We start from the raw sequence: 14460 nt of genomic DNA on the forward strand, positions 1-14460 counted from the left end.
GTTCCATCATATACACATGCAACAGCCTATTGCCACTCATCAATCTAAATCTGGCCAATCCCACTCATACTTCTCTTGATAAGATATTTCCATATATGTGGAACCTGTGTGTTTGCACTCAAATTCCAACATCGAATTTCTTCTCTGAATCACCTAATGATGCCATCCCCAAGTTTATTATAATGTCAAAACCAAGTGGGAAAAATGTTATCCACTTAGCCGTAATTCTTTAATGAGAATGATCAATTTAGTGAAACTGATGTGCGGATCGAGAATCACGTGCAGTTTCTTAATTTATAAATTATAACAGGTCTCAGATCAGAGATGTTATGCGAAAGAAAAAGAAAGGGCGTATATTGAATGAGATTCATGTGACGTGAACCCCATTTTTATTGTCACTCAGCTTTCTTTTAATATCATGACAATCTAGAAGAGCATCTCACTACGTGCCTCATATAATATCCTGAATATTGAATATTAGTCACATTAATTCTTCTTGATAACTTGTGTACGTTGCTTTGTCGTCTCATCTGATCTCTTCTGTTATCTTCACTTTAAAGATTACCTCCCTGGCTAATTTATTGGAGGCATAAAAATTTAACAATTACGTGACTGTAACGACATCACTGGTTCTGCTAACAGAAGCTGCGGGGCGCTACAAGTGTATAACAATTAAGAAGCTTTTTATGGAATGAAACACGACGGAGAAATGAACAATGAAAAAAAGGAAAGGAAAGATTCGTTTCGTTCCTCTCCGCCTCAGGTTCTTGAATCTTGATTTGATATAACTACATATATCTCGATCAAGGAGTTTTGGCCACAGTAAAATGGATATAAAACTAGTGAATCACGGGCTGTGAACTGTTAAGGATGAAAGAAATGATGTATTATTGACCAATGGGGCGTGCAAGTATTAATTAGTGACCATGACAAAGAAAATTTATGAATCGTACGGTTCCCGGCTTTTGTATGGCTCTCCATTCTGTGATGTATGGAAAGTGCAGTGAAGATTCCAAGAGCTTGAGGACAAACAGCGGTAACTACCATCACTTACACTACTGTACTGTTCTTTCTTATATTTGCTCTTCCAAATGGTCCAGTTCTTTCATTTCAATCTAGTCTACGATCAGTTCAGTTTGTTGCCATAATTAAAGCGATTAAATTGTTTCTAGAATTTAATCATGTCATTATTGCAATTTGGTTGTTCTTAATTATGTTTGTCCCATGGATATCGAATCAACTTTCCCTCTGGGACTGTAATGACTAATGATTGTCAGAAGGAAGACATCATCCTAATTTTTTAACGAGAAAATAGATACACCTTGTTCGTAAAAGGCTGAGAAACTGGATTACAACATGGGCCAAAGCAGTTGTGATCTGAGTTTTTGTTGGAGGCTTAATAAAGAACGGGCCTGCTTTACAACTTGTAAGAGAAGGGGAATTGGGCCTACATGTGAGGATCAAATATCATGTCTTGTCCGCACACTATTCAGTCCGAAATTGAAATTCCTTTTTCCTTCAAGTTTCTGCCAAAATCTTCCAGGACGACATGACACCACACCACAAAAGGTTCTGAGTTCACCGACAGAAGTTGAGTTTACGGGCAGCTCACAACATAGTGTACTAATATTTTTAAATTTTTATTAAAAAAAGTATTCACATTTAATATTTAATCATGATTGTTTTGATAAGAAAATACTTGCAAGCAATGGAAAAAAAAAAACAAAAAGCTTTCAGGAGCAAATAATAATGAGTACTCTAATAACTAGGAACTCTCATCTCCTGCCAACCAACTACTCAATTCCATTTCACTTCTTGCTCTCTCCCAACACCCGTGTCCTTATTTTTTCCCTTCTAAAAACAACAATGTCGTGTTTTTTAATTAAATACATACGTGATAACAGTACTTTCATGTATTTTAATAAATCAAATTCTATTATGTTTAATGATTAACTCACTGTAAATAAATAAATAATGACGAAGGTTCCACGAATGGAATAAAATTTTCACTCGTAATACGATGGACGGAACGGGGGGAGCTTTAGGCCGCAATAAATAATGAATGGATAATATTGGTAACAACACGCATAAATGCCCCAACAGGACATGTGGTTGGAAGTACGTGCCATAATTTTGAACGTTGATTGTACTCCATCTTTATTATAAGATATTTTTTTTTATAAAACTACACATAGTAATAATGAAGTTAATTAAAGTATAAATGAATAATTATTTTCTGAATTTTAAATTAAATAGCACCACAGACATCAAACTTATTTATTATGTAAATTATTTTTTTAACCTTTTAAAAACGATACAATTTGATACATGTTGTTAACAAAAGTTCATTTTGGTTGTTAGTTGATTAAAAAAAATAAAAATTACATGTAAAGATCCAAAAATTTAATCATTTTCTATCATTTTTCAATCAACCAATAGTTGAAATTAATTTTTGTCAACAATAAGAATTAAGATTGCATCGTTTTTAGAAAGTTAAGGAAAAATTTGTATAATTAACAAATTTAATGTCTATGATGTTATTTGATAATTTGTTCATTTACCCTTAATTAAATACAGCTTATAAATTTTAAAAATATTCTTAATCAATGAGAGAAAAGGGAATAAATTTATTTAATGAGTAAAATAATGAGGGATAATGTTGAAATAATTATCATTAATAAAATTTTATTTTTATCAAAATATTTTATATTGTGAATACTAAAATCACTTTGAGAAATGTCGCATGGATTGGGACGAAAGGATTGCTAGTTTATCATTCTCCATTATTTAAAAAAAAAAATAGAAATAAAAAATAAGAAAAGCAAGTACATGTTTGTGAAATTTGAATCATGTGAGTACATGTGTAGAGATGTGGCAGGCAAAGGTGGATGCGGAGCGTCCTTGCTTGTATGGCTAAGCTCTTATCCATAGGACCTAACTGCCATTCAGGCCACTCACCACCTCAGCATTACGCGTCACTCATGTTCTCCTGCTTCCCTTTCCCTTCCTCACATGTTTTGCTCTTATTACAAGCCAAAATTCCACATCAACACCAAAATGATTAAATATTTGGAAAGTGATTCATCCTTACAACTCCTTTGCATATTCTAAAATTATCAATTGAGTTTCAAGAGATCTTGAAGCTCCGCTGCTGAATTGCTGTGGAATTTAAAGATTTAGTCTTGCCTTCCAAATATTTCTCTTTTTATTTTTAATCTTCATGCCCAATTTTCCCCTGCTGCAATCACCGCAAAAGATTTACACTAATGGGCATGGTGTTCGATTTCTTTAAATATCATTTTAGATTTTGATTTTTTAAAGTGTATATGGAGAGCATTGCTTGAAGAGAATAATTCTTTGAATGACACTCAGATTTCTTAAGAAATTAATTTTATAATTGTTAATTATAGAGATAACTTAATATACACACACACACAACAAGCTTTACACTAGTGTGAAAACCTGGAGGAATCACTTGTATCCTATTCCACAAGTAACTTCAAAAGTGGCTTTAACATTTCCCGATTCAATTCATGCACACACTTATCAATTGATTCTTCTCCCACCGTAGAATTCATTTGGTTAGCAATATTTAAAATTTGAATTTTGAAACCACACGTCTGATTGCATATCTCGCGACAATAAAAATATGAGTTACACCGTCTACTCTATTTCTAATGCTAATTAACATTTATAAAAGAAATCATGCTCTTTAAAAAATAAAAAGATATATTAAGGGGGTTAAAAAAAAAAAGATGCTGGATGAATAGAAAATGACAAAGATAAAGACAAAAGAGCATCTGCATAATTATTAATACACTGCAAAAATAGTCACTCTAGTTACTCCTGTGAGCCGTGAGAACATAATTCATACTATTATTTTATATAAATAAATAGAGGGATCCCTCAAGTCCAAGAGCGTGGAATCCCACGGCGACAGGTAGTTTGTACTGGTAGTTAGTTCCGAGTCCCAACAGAAGAGCCCAAAGCCAATCCAATGAACACAACACAATACCAGTAGTTGTCTGCGTTCAATTTTCCAGCTCCATCTGGGATCGGCATGCCCAACAAGGTTAACACAGTTAAACAGAACACCCATTAATCCTCATATTTGTTCACATTTTGGCTCACTCTAGTTTTGGCTATTCCTCACTCACTCCGTCCACATTTCTTTTTCCTTTCTCAAGTCAATCTTTCACGCCCAATCCTCTCGTCTCTTCCATTATCCCAAATTCTATGCCGAAATCTATTCTTAGAAGGAATTATACAGTTTGTCTTCATCCATTTGTTCTCCCAATGTTTTAATTTTATTTCCCATAGCATATTTCGTTTTCAATGCCATCTTTGCGTTTGTCGGTTAACATGGATTCCTCTCTCTCTCTCTCTCTCTCTCACGCATATAAATATTGGTAATCAGATTCCTGACATGATTTAGTATAACATTATTATTACCATTTAATTAATGCCTTCTTTGCTCTAAAATGTGATATTGAATAGTTTGAGAACCGACCAAAACAGTACTTGGTTAACTATACATCTTCATGTTATCGCACATCACCATGACTCATTTCCTAAACTGTTTACAAGATTCCCCTTTTCTCCTTATATATATATATATATATATATATATATAAACCACTCATATTTTTTGTTACCGTTGTAAGACAATTACAAATGGAAACGTAATTTTAATCAAAAGAACAATGCGAGAGGTTGCCAGTCCCAGCACTCTTGGTATAGATTGAGGGCTCACCATTAAAACTTATAAGAGAGGGAAAGCTCATTTCCCCAGAGAACCTTCGGATACAATATACAATAACATGATTAATATTAACGAGCAAACTCTGGGAAAACAAGTGCTCCAAAACTATGTACATGTTCCTCCGGTGTTCTGTTTCGAAAGAACATGGGTTAATAATCTTCTGACATTTGTACATATTAGCTAATAGCTACTGCTAGATCAAAACTAGATTACCAGCACTGATCGGTCTCCCAGCTCATTCCAGAGTGAGCATATCTGGTACGATATCCGGACATGGAAGCTATGTTTGAAGAAGTGAGAGGCCTGCTATTATTATGGCCATAGAGTTGTCTGTCATACAGAGCTCGCTTGTTGGGATCCGACAACGTGGAATAAGCAGAATGGATCTTCATGAACTCGGTGGCCGAGGTTTCCTTCTGATTCATGGCCACCACATCAGGATGGCACGTTCTCGCAAGCTTCCTGTAGGCGGCTTTTATCTCGTTGCTGCTGGCACCCATTGAGATCCCAAGCACATCGTACAGAGAAGCAGAGGAAGAAGAAGCCATGTTCGTGAATACTCTGTTTCCTCTGTTTTCAGTTGCAGTGTAAGAGGCAGCAATTTTCCCGGGAAAATAAACTTTCTGGACTTTGGAGGCTCTGTGATGAGAGGGTCGGAAGGAAGGTTGGACGAAGACGCTGGAGGAAGGAGGAGGAGAAGAAAACATTGGGTAAGGCTTGTGGCTTGATGAGGCACAGCCGGTGATACATGAGTTTATATAGAGAAAAGCGTATACATGTATTTGCAGAGATCGTGTACTCTACCAACGTAATACGCGGTTACTCGTGACGTGGTCGTGAACAAGGCAGATATGACCGAGGTTGTACTGTTTTGTCCTGATTTAAATTTAAGAAGAATCCACTTTCACCCTTCCAGGCGTGCACACACCTTTCGGTGGGTTGCGTTTGAGCTTAAAAATAAGTTGTAATTTCCAATTCACGTATGTTGATGATTGAAATGTTGATACTGATCTATTAAGGATAGAAATGAAATAGCGGCATGTGTGGTGTGGCGGTGAGATGAGAGTTTTAACGAGTTGTTTAAAACAGGGGAAGTCAAAAATTGATAAGAAGAAATTTTGGGAGATGAGAGACGATGAAGAGCGATAACCGATAAGGTATTTGGGTGGATGAGGTTGAGTTTGTGGAAGTTAATGTTTGGGAGAGGTTTATCCATTGGATGCTCTCCCATGCTGACTCAGCCTACTGTTCAAATGGATAGGCTTACTCTTTTTTCTTATAGCCAATGGTCCTACCTTTTTTATTTTATTTCCTCTTTCACTTTCCCTCCCCAAATTCTGTGGTATTTGAATTTAGTTTTCTATGGTATCCCTCCTTTGTTGTAGACTTGAAGTTATAAATAAAAGGTTAATTGAATCCTTAATAAACTATACTTCTTCCCATCCTAAATATAGTAACTAATTGAGCAGTCTTTTTGTCCTAAACATATATAAAATCTCAATCTATTTTGTCTCTCAGATTAGTATTTTTTATTCTCTAAGAAAAATTCTCACATCAACATGCACAAATAATAGTTCTATTTTTAATGTAAATGATTGAAAAAAGTGATATCTTATGAAAAATAACACACAATTTTTTATAAATATTTGATCTAATTATTTTTTAAATTTATATAAATTAGTTATATAACTATTACACTTAGAAATCAAGACTAATGGGTAAATAGAAAAGCAAAAGAGCAAAAATATCTTAAAATTTTTTTTCTAAAAATGCCTAGTAGTTTAAACTTTGTTGAGAGTAATATTATCTTAGAACTTTTTAAAATAGTTTAATATTATCCTGTTGTTAACTTAGACTACTTGTTGATTGTTAAATATGATATTTTAACCTAACTTTACAGGTGTCATTTTTTAAGCTATTCTTCTCCTCAGTGCGGATTCTAACGACTGCAAACTTTTGCTTCTCTGCAACCCACCATCACTACCATTCCTCGCTTATTCATCACTATCGCAAGTCTCTACCTTTCGCTTCTCTGTCTTTGTTTCATTTCATTGTTGGAAGATAAAATGACTGTTCATCAAGAGGCCAAGGGTCAGCTCCAGATCCTCCTCATCTTTCTCGCTTGCCTCCTCTAGCTTCACCTTCATCGGCAAGTGATTCACAGACATGAATCTATGCAATTGCAACAGATCTTGTGGGAAATTACTAGGGGTTGAAATGTGCCTTTTTCCTCCATTCCCAACATCCACCATTGGCAATAAGCTTAATGGATTAAAACCAACCCAAATGGCTATACAAATTATAGGTTGATTTTGGTGAAAACTAAAATAATTTGAGGATAATCTAGAGTCTGGATACATAACAAGAGAAAACACAAAGAAGGAAGGAATACATAAAGAGAGGATAGTGGAGAGAATATGAAAAGACTAAAAGAGATCAAGATCAATGACTATGTAATGTTGATGTGTCACATACATGAAACAATGAGCAACATCTTGTGATTTAATATTATTTTATAATATTATATTTTTTAAGGGGGACAGTTTCATAACTCATAAAGCATTATGTGATGCTTTAATAGAAGAGAGTGCACGATTTGAAGCACCCACTAGTTCTTCCCTCATCACAACCACACTTCAAAAACCAAATCAATCTCTTCTTCCGTCGTGGGTTCCATTGAGGTTGGGTTTAGTTACAAAGATTCCTTGGGAATGGATCAGTTCATTAGAGAGAGAAAGAGAGGAAGAGGAAAAGTGGTTCTAAAGAGAATAGAGAACAAGATCAACAGGCAGGTGCAATGGATTGTTGAAGACAGCATACAAGCTTTCTCTATTGTTTATTGCTGAGGTTGCCGGAGAGAGCAAATGTAGAGAGAGAGAGAGAGAGGAAAAACAAGGGGAAGGTTTAACATATGACACGTGTAATATATTGGTCAAAATATCAAATTTAACAATCAATGGTTAGTCTAAATTAACGGTGGAACAAGTTTTTAAAAGTTTCAATGTAATATTGTTTGCAAAAAAAAAATTTAAAATACTAGGCACTCCTAAAAAAAAATTTTTGGGACATTTAAGCCTTTTTGTCCTAAATAGAACATCAAATTGTGGACCCTTGTGTTTTGGGCTCCAATGCTAAACGTGGATAAGAAGCATTAGAGTCTTAGAGAAGACTATGTGAACTCAACAATACTTGCTACATAATTTAAAAATAAGTCAGACTACTCGTTATTTATAAACAATCTAATTTATTTAAAAAAAAAGTAGTACATATAAGCAAGGCGTAGAAGAGGGTGCAGTCTCCACTAGTTGAAAGGGGCAGGAGCGACCTCTAGTATAGCCGGTCGTGATTTCTGAGACGGAACCTTTAGCAAAAGCAAAAGCGACCTTTTCTCCTGATTTCATGGGTCACCCAAAAAAAAAAAACAAAAAAACAAAACAACTGAGCAATTAACTCCAGAATACGTGGATGATCTGTTTAAGTCAATCAATGTTTAAGAATTACCTGATCTCCCTGTCCTTATCTTTTAACCAGCGTGATTTTTTCTTTTTTTTTTTGTCATAGAAAATTGAGATTAATATCGAAAGACACTTGGCTCAATTAATAAAGAGAGTTACATTGAATCAACTTATTTTAATATATTGAGTTTATGGTTTTGGACATGCTTGCAGTGAATAAATTAAATATGATAAATGCATTCTGAAGGTATCCGTGAGGCAATTATTAGTAACAATGATTCTTACATAGTGAGAGTTCATATTAGTCTAGTAGGGTAGTGGCAACTGATAATATTTCATGTTTCTTAGGATACCGATCAATGGAAAAAAAAAACAAAAATGGCAAGATTAATAATTAAGCTGGTGGTTAAAGCAATAAAGATAGCGATAATATTATATGTGAAACATAAAATATTAGGGCGAATAAATGATGTTTTACTTGCGCAATTATTTAAAACAAAATGTATGTAGACAAATTGAAGCATCGAAGACTGATTAATTGACAAATGCCAATGGGTATCAATCCCAAATACTATAATATCTACGTAATGAATGGGTCTTATCCAAAACTTGATCTTGTGGTCTGCATAAAATAAGGTTGAATTGTCAAATGAAGAGAAAATAAACAGAAATTGGAAATTAAGGGGCCCGGAGGTTTAATGTCACACACATGTCCACCGTCCACTTCAATATCAAATAAAATAACACACTTATTTCCTTGAATGACAACTGAAAACCGCAATCATCGTATTTGTTTCCTTTCAAAAACGATAATGAAAACTGATTAATGTGCCAGAATATGTTTGTAATCCCTTCCTCCATTCCTGCAGGCTACACCTAAACGGCTAAACCAATTATTTCTTCTCCTAATCTTTCTTTTTATAAGAAATTTGCCAAAATAAATCAAGTCTATGACACTTCTGTTTGACATACTCTCCCGGATCCTTGTATAACGAGCCTTCTAAAACAAATTAAATTAGTCCAAAATAATTAGGTGTCTCCTTATAATATCAAATATTGTTTAAATAATATCCTATGATTTTAATAGTTTTATTGTAATTTAGAACAATGCATGATGCAGTTCCATTTAATCAATAAGGGTATAATTGGAATATTGATATGTTTTGAACAAGTAAAAAATCTAACAACGACTTTTATTAATCTACGTTAAAAATGTCTAAAACAAAGGGAACAAGACGGATTATATTTTTTTCACCAAAATAAGAGGGATTTTATATACTTGCTTTCGTCATGCATGTAGAAGTTAGATAGTTAATTTACATAAATTAAAAAATTAAGTTAGTTATTTGCAAAAAAAAAAAAGGTGTGGGTTCAATATCCCTTCTGTTAATTATTTGCATTAGGAATAGAAATTTTGTCTACCGTGCAATTAACACACGCACGCACGCACATACGTAATCATTATATTTTTTTTAAGTGTTCTTATTAAATAGATGACTTTATTTTTTAAAGTGAAATAATTCATTAAATAAGAGTAAATATGAAAAGATATTATTAATTTAAAGATAAATATCTATTTTATTGTGAGGTGAGATTCGATTAAAAATGCTATACATTTTTAATAGAAGGAGTATATTCTAGCGCACACAATATATATATATATATATATATATTTAGTATGTATATACATTGATATATTGACTGTGAGAGGTTACATTTTAATTTATTTTTGGAAAAGTCAAATAATATTAATAAAACAAAAGGTAATTAGAAAGTAAAAGTCACTAATAATAATAAAAAAAAAAAAGACGTGGTGAAAGAGTCAGAAGACCAAGAAAAAGTGTGCTTGGCTATAGAGATATATCCAAAATAGTAAAGCAGATGTAGAGGAAAGAGATTTGGAATGCCTCACGGTCCAACATTCTGTGCAAGATAATTTTCATGGTTACAAATGGGCAGCCCCTGCTGAAGTTTTGGTACGTGTGGATGTTGATGCATCGCTAAGCCAAATGAATAATGCAACATGTGGTGAGCAGCTAGGAGGTTTCTTTTCTAACCTAGGCAGTTTTTCTATAACTATTGCAGAGATTAAAGCCATTAGAGGGGGGATGGAACTTGGTAGAAAGTTGAATCTTGACAGGGTGAGGATTTATTCAAACTCTCTGGATGCGGCAAACATGGTGTATCAAGGTGTAAATAATTCTCATCCTTTCTATGACGACACAGCTGAAGTACAAGGAATGGTCATTGCACATAAGGACTACAAGTTCTTGCATGCTCCTAAAGAGGTTATGAGTTGTGCGGATTACCTGACTAAATTATTTCAGGATTTCTCAAACCCTAGATAGTCAATTTATAACAAATAAAAAATTACTATTAAGCTGGATCATTTAGATAAAATATGTATTGTCCAAATTAATGATTAATAAATTTATTAAAAATATTATATTTTTTTATGAATTTTTCTTTTAGATAAAACGTGATTGTGTGTTTTGCAAATGAAAAGCCTTTTTATACACTCTCATGGTATAAAACGTGATTCTTACTAGCTATTAGATAAAAACTCTCATGGTCAGGATTTTTTACTTCCCAACCATTACACTTGATTTGTATCTACAAAAGCGAGTTGGATTTGTGTTAAGTGACCATGTAATCAGAATTTGAAGAAGCTCTTTATCATATATTTCTATCACTAAATTAATGACACCATATTTGTAACAAAAACTAAAATTAGTGACAATATGTTGTTAAATTTAAAATTAGTGATGAATTTTGCTTATTAATTTTATTTTTTTAAATAGTGATTTCTTTAGTAAAGGGACAATCACAACAAATATGATTAAGAGTTTCTAAATGTCACAACCAAAAGGGCGTAGGGTTGAGTTTTGGAAGGTGGTGATTGATGAGGATATTACATGTGAGAATAGCTTTGTGAGCTTCCATGTGAAAAGAAAAGTTTTGTAGGTTTTGACATGTGACTGAATCTCTGTACCTCACTCATCTCAAGCTGGACGGCATTTCCACTCTTTCACGCACTTTCAATTTTCAAACACACAATCACTTCTTTTTTGGAGTAGTCAGGCTTGAAGGTTCAAAATACAAACACTAGTTCACCACGAATGTGGTAGGGACACACAATCCCCTCCATTATATACCTTGTCGCTTCTTTCCATTGCATTTCACAGTCATAGCTTTCAAATGAAAATAACACCAAAATATTATCACAGATAAAATTCATTTATTAAAAATATTATAATTCATAAAATAATTTTTATCCCTTTTATATTTATATTTTGTAAATTTTTCTGAAATATATCGTGTATAATTAATTCTGTGAAATGCAAAAAAAAAAAAATTGAGAAGTGCTGTTTAATCTGTTTCATAAAGCTTTGTGTAAAGCACCATCATTCGAATGGGCGTAAAGATGTTTGCGGCTCCTTAGTGAAATATACTATTCTTATCTTTTACTTTGATGTGAGATTTAATGCCCGTACAATGTTGGGATAGTAAAAATGAATAAAAATTAAATATTAATTTAATAATTTTATAAAAGTAGTAGTGGGTTTTAGAAGATATAAATTAAAAAAAAACCTTTTGTGACAACTACTCCCAGTAAAGGCCGACAATGTTTGAATTTAATTCAGTCAGTTAGTTACATAACAAAAAATAAATAATAATTTTTTTAGTTTAGAATGTATTGCTGGGGTATATTAAAAATTTAAACACCTTATTTTATTTGAAAGTTATTACTTATGCTAAGATTAAGGGTTGATTTAAAATTTAGTTCATTCAAGGTCTTACGTGTCAGATGGATGGAGGGGATTGGCGGACGGCAGAGATTTTGGCTTGTTTAATTGGTCTCAAAGCAGCATGGGATAGAGGATTCAAAAGGATAAAGCTCGAGATTGATTCTACAGACACTGGAAATTTTGCGTCATGAACTGAATGAATCTGGAGCACCATGACTATGGTCTCATTAAGGAGGTTCTTAATCTCCATGGGTTAGAATGGGAGGTGATGCAAGTACAGCATATATGTCGTGAACAAAGCAGAGCAGCGGATTATCTTGCTAAAAACAAAGACACGCTCCTATGCCTGGGTTACAAGTGGCTCCTCACCTATCTGCTTCTCTTTGCCGACATCTTCGGTTAGATTATCTTTATAAATACTCTTTACATTTGAAGATATGCCCTACTTGTATTGAATAACCCAACTCACCTAATTTTTTAGGCAGAAAATTGAAAAACTATATAAATAATGAGCATTGCAAAATAAATAAATAAAAAAAACTCTTCAAATCATAATAAATCTGTGCATTGCTAATTTTAAAAATAAAATAAAAATTTATTTTTGAAATAAATGTTTTCTTCTACTTATAAAATCAACCCCTCTTTTCTCATTTCTTGTTTCTTATCCCCCCCCACCTCATTTTTCAAGATAAAAAAACAACTAAATTATTAAAATATGAATTAAAAATTGTTTTTTAAAGATGTCAGTCACGGTCATGATTTACCTACTGCAGGCAGCGTCAAGTTACTTTAATTTTTCGAACAAAATTTATCTGGTAAAAACAATAAAAATTAATATTGGTGTATTGACTGATGATGGATGGTGAAATTGACTGGCTATATGGATGTTGACGATTTATACTTACCAAGGACCGCCTGAGAAAAGGCACATGGTTTCATTTTTTTTTTTTTTTGGCTTTCTTGATAACCAAATGATTGCAGATATCACATTTGCCACAAGCCCACAACCGTCGTAGATGAAGTTGCTTTGCACATCTTCTGCGAATAATGACCAGGGAGGCGCGCAGCATTTATTTTTGGCATTAGCGAGTCGCGCAGCAAGCATTGCACTAGCGGGTCAGCTACAGTCCTTTGCTCCTCTAATCTTATTTACAGAGGTAGGAAAAAAATATTAATTTTAATTTTATATATGAATGATTTTACTATTTTTTTTGTTTATGTTTATCTATATGTCCTTATTAAATGTCAAAAATTTAATGAAAATAATTTTTTTGCCCATATTAGAGGTTGATGTAAGAATTTATTAAATTTTAAAATAAAGTTAATAAGATTTAAAGCTTTTCTTAATCTCAGTAAAACATATATTGGAAGTAATCTGTAAACAAAACTGAGGAGTATTTATTTATAGGATTAAATAGTTAAGGAATAATTTATATATAATCTCTAACCAATTATATGTAAATCAAACATATAGAGAGCACGCCTTTATAAATTCCTTAGAATTACATGAAAAAAACTATGAATTACATGTAAATTAATATGTGAAAAAACTTGTAAGCATGATTAACAAATGATTTATATGTAATCTCTAAACACATAGAGAATACATTCGTGTTAGGGCCCCTAAATTATGTGAAAATGATTATAGATTATATGTAAATCAATATATGAAAGAATTCACGAGCATACTTAAAGAATAATTTACATGTAATATCTAGTAAATTACATATAAATTAAAGACATGGAGAGCTTACTACTATCAGTGCCTTTAAATTACATGAAAATGACTCAACCAAAAGTTTTACACTCTAAACTAGATCCTTTATGCCCAAACCATACCCTTTTGCACCTTAAACCATAACATATGCACCTTAAGTCAAAAGCCTTGTGCCTAAGCCATAACTCTTGTATCCAATTCAAAACCCTTACACCCAAGCCAAAAGCCTTGCACCCTAAGCTATAACACGTGTATTTTAAGCTATAAGCTTTACACCCAAGCCATACCTAAGCCAAAATACTTTTACCCTCTAGTTCTAGTACCCCAAATCAAAAAAATATATTATAGGGTGTAAGAACAATATTATGCCCATGTTACATTATATCCTGTCCTAAAAAAAAGGAAACACTCACAATAAGTTTTGTCTTTTTTAAATATTATATATTGTATATCAAGTCATGTTAACCTGTAAAAGATGTGAGTTCAATAATGCAACATTGAGGACAACTGAATTGTCCCGAAAAATGATTAAATGTAAAGAGAAATAGTAAGCAACAATAATTTCAATGAAAGAACATTAATTTTATTATGTTTCGTTTATCTTTCTGTCAAATACCATCAAAATGATAAACAAAGATCATAGGCACCCCATATTAATATATATATATATATATATATCATGAGGGTTAAGAACAATATCATGCCTACGTTAAACTATATCCTAACCCATACAAAAAAAAAGGAGAATGGTCATAAGTACAATTTAGAATACAATCA

The 14460-nt window shown here is 32.8% G+C and overlaps 1 protein-coding gene across 1 annotated transcript; it reads right to left on the bottom strand.

Moving 5' to 3' along the window:
* Positions 1 to 4731: 4731 nt before the first annotated feature.
* On the bottom strand, positions 4732 to 5651 carry LOC129292702 (chaperone protein dnaJ 11, chloroplastic-like). Its single transcript, XM_054930312.1, has one exon. It carries the CDS (start codon positions 5467 to 5469, stop codon positions 4972 to 4974), a length of 498 nt encoding a protein of 165 aa, XP_054786287.1. The 5' UTR covers positions 5470 to 5651; the 3' UTR covers positions 4732 to 4971.
* Between the last annotated feature and the right edge of the window lie 8809 nt (positions 5652 to 14460).

The sequence above is a fragment of the Prosopis cineraria genome, unplaced genomic scaffold (genome assembly GCF_029017545.1).
Source record: "Prosopis cineraria cultivar Desert tree isolate PC_DT_omini unplaced genomic scaffold, ASM2901754v1 PC14, whole genome shotgun sequence".
NCBI classification, from domain to species: Eukaryota; Viridiplantae; Streptophyta; class Magnoliopsida; order Fabales; family Fabaceae; genus Prosopis; species Prosopis cineraria.

Coding starts and splice junctions, on each gene's coding strand:
- LOC129292702 (XM_054930312.1), bottom strand. CDS start 5,469: ATGTTTTCTTCTCCTCCTCCTTCCTCCAGCGTCTTCGTCCAACCTTCC.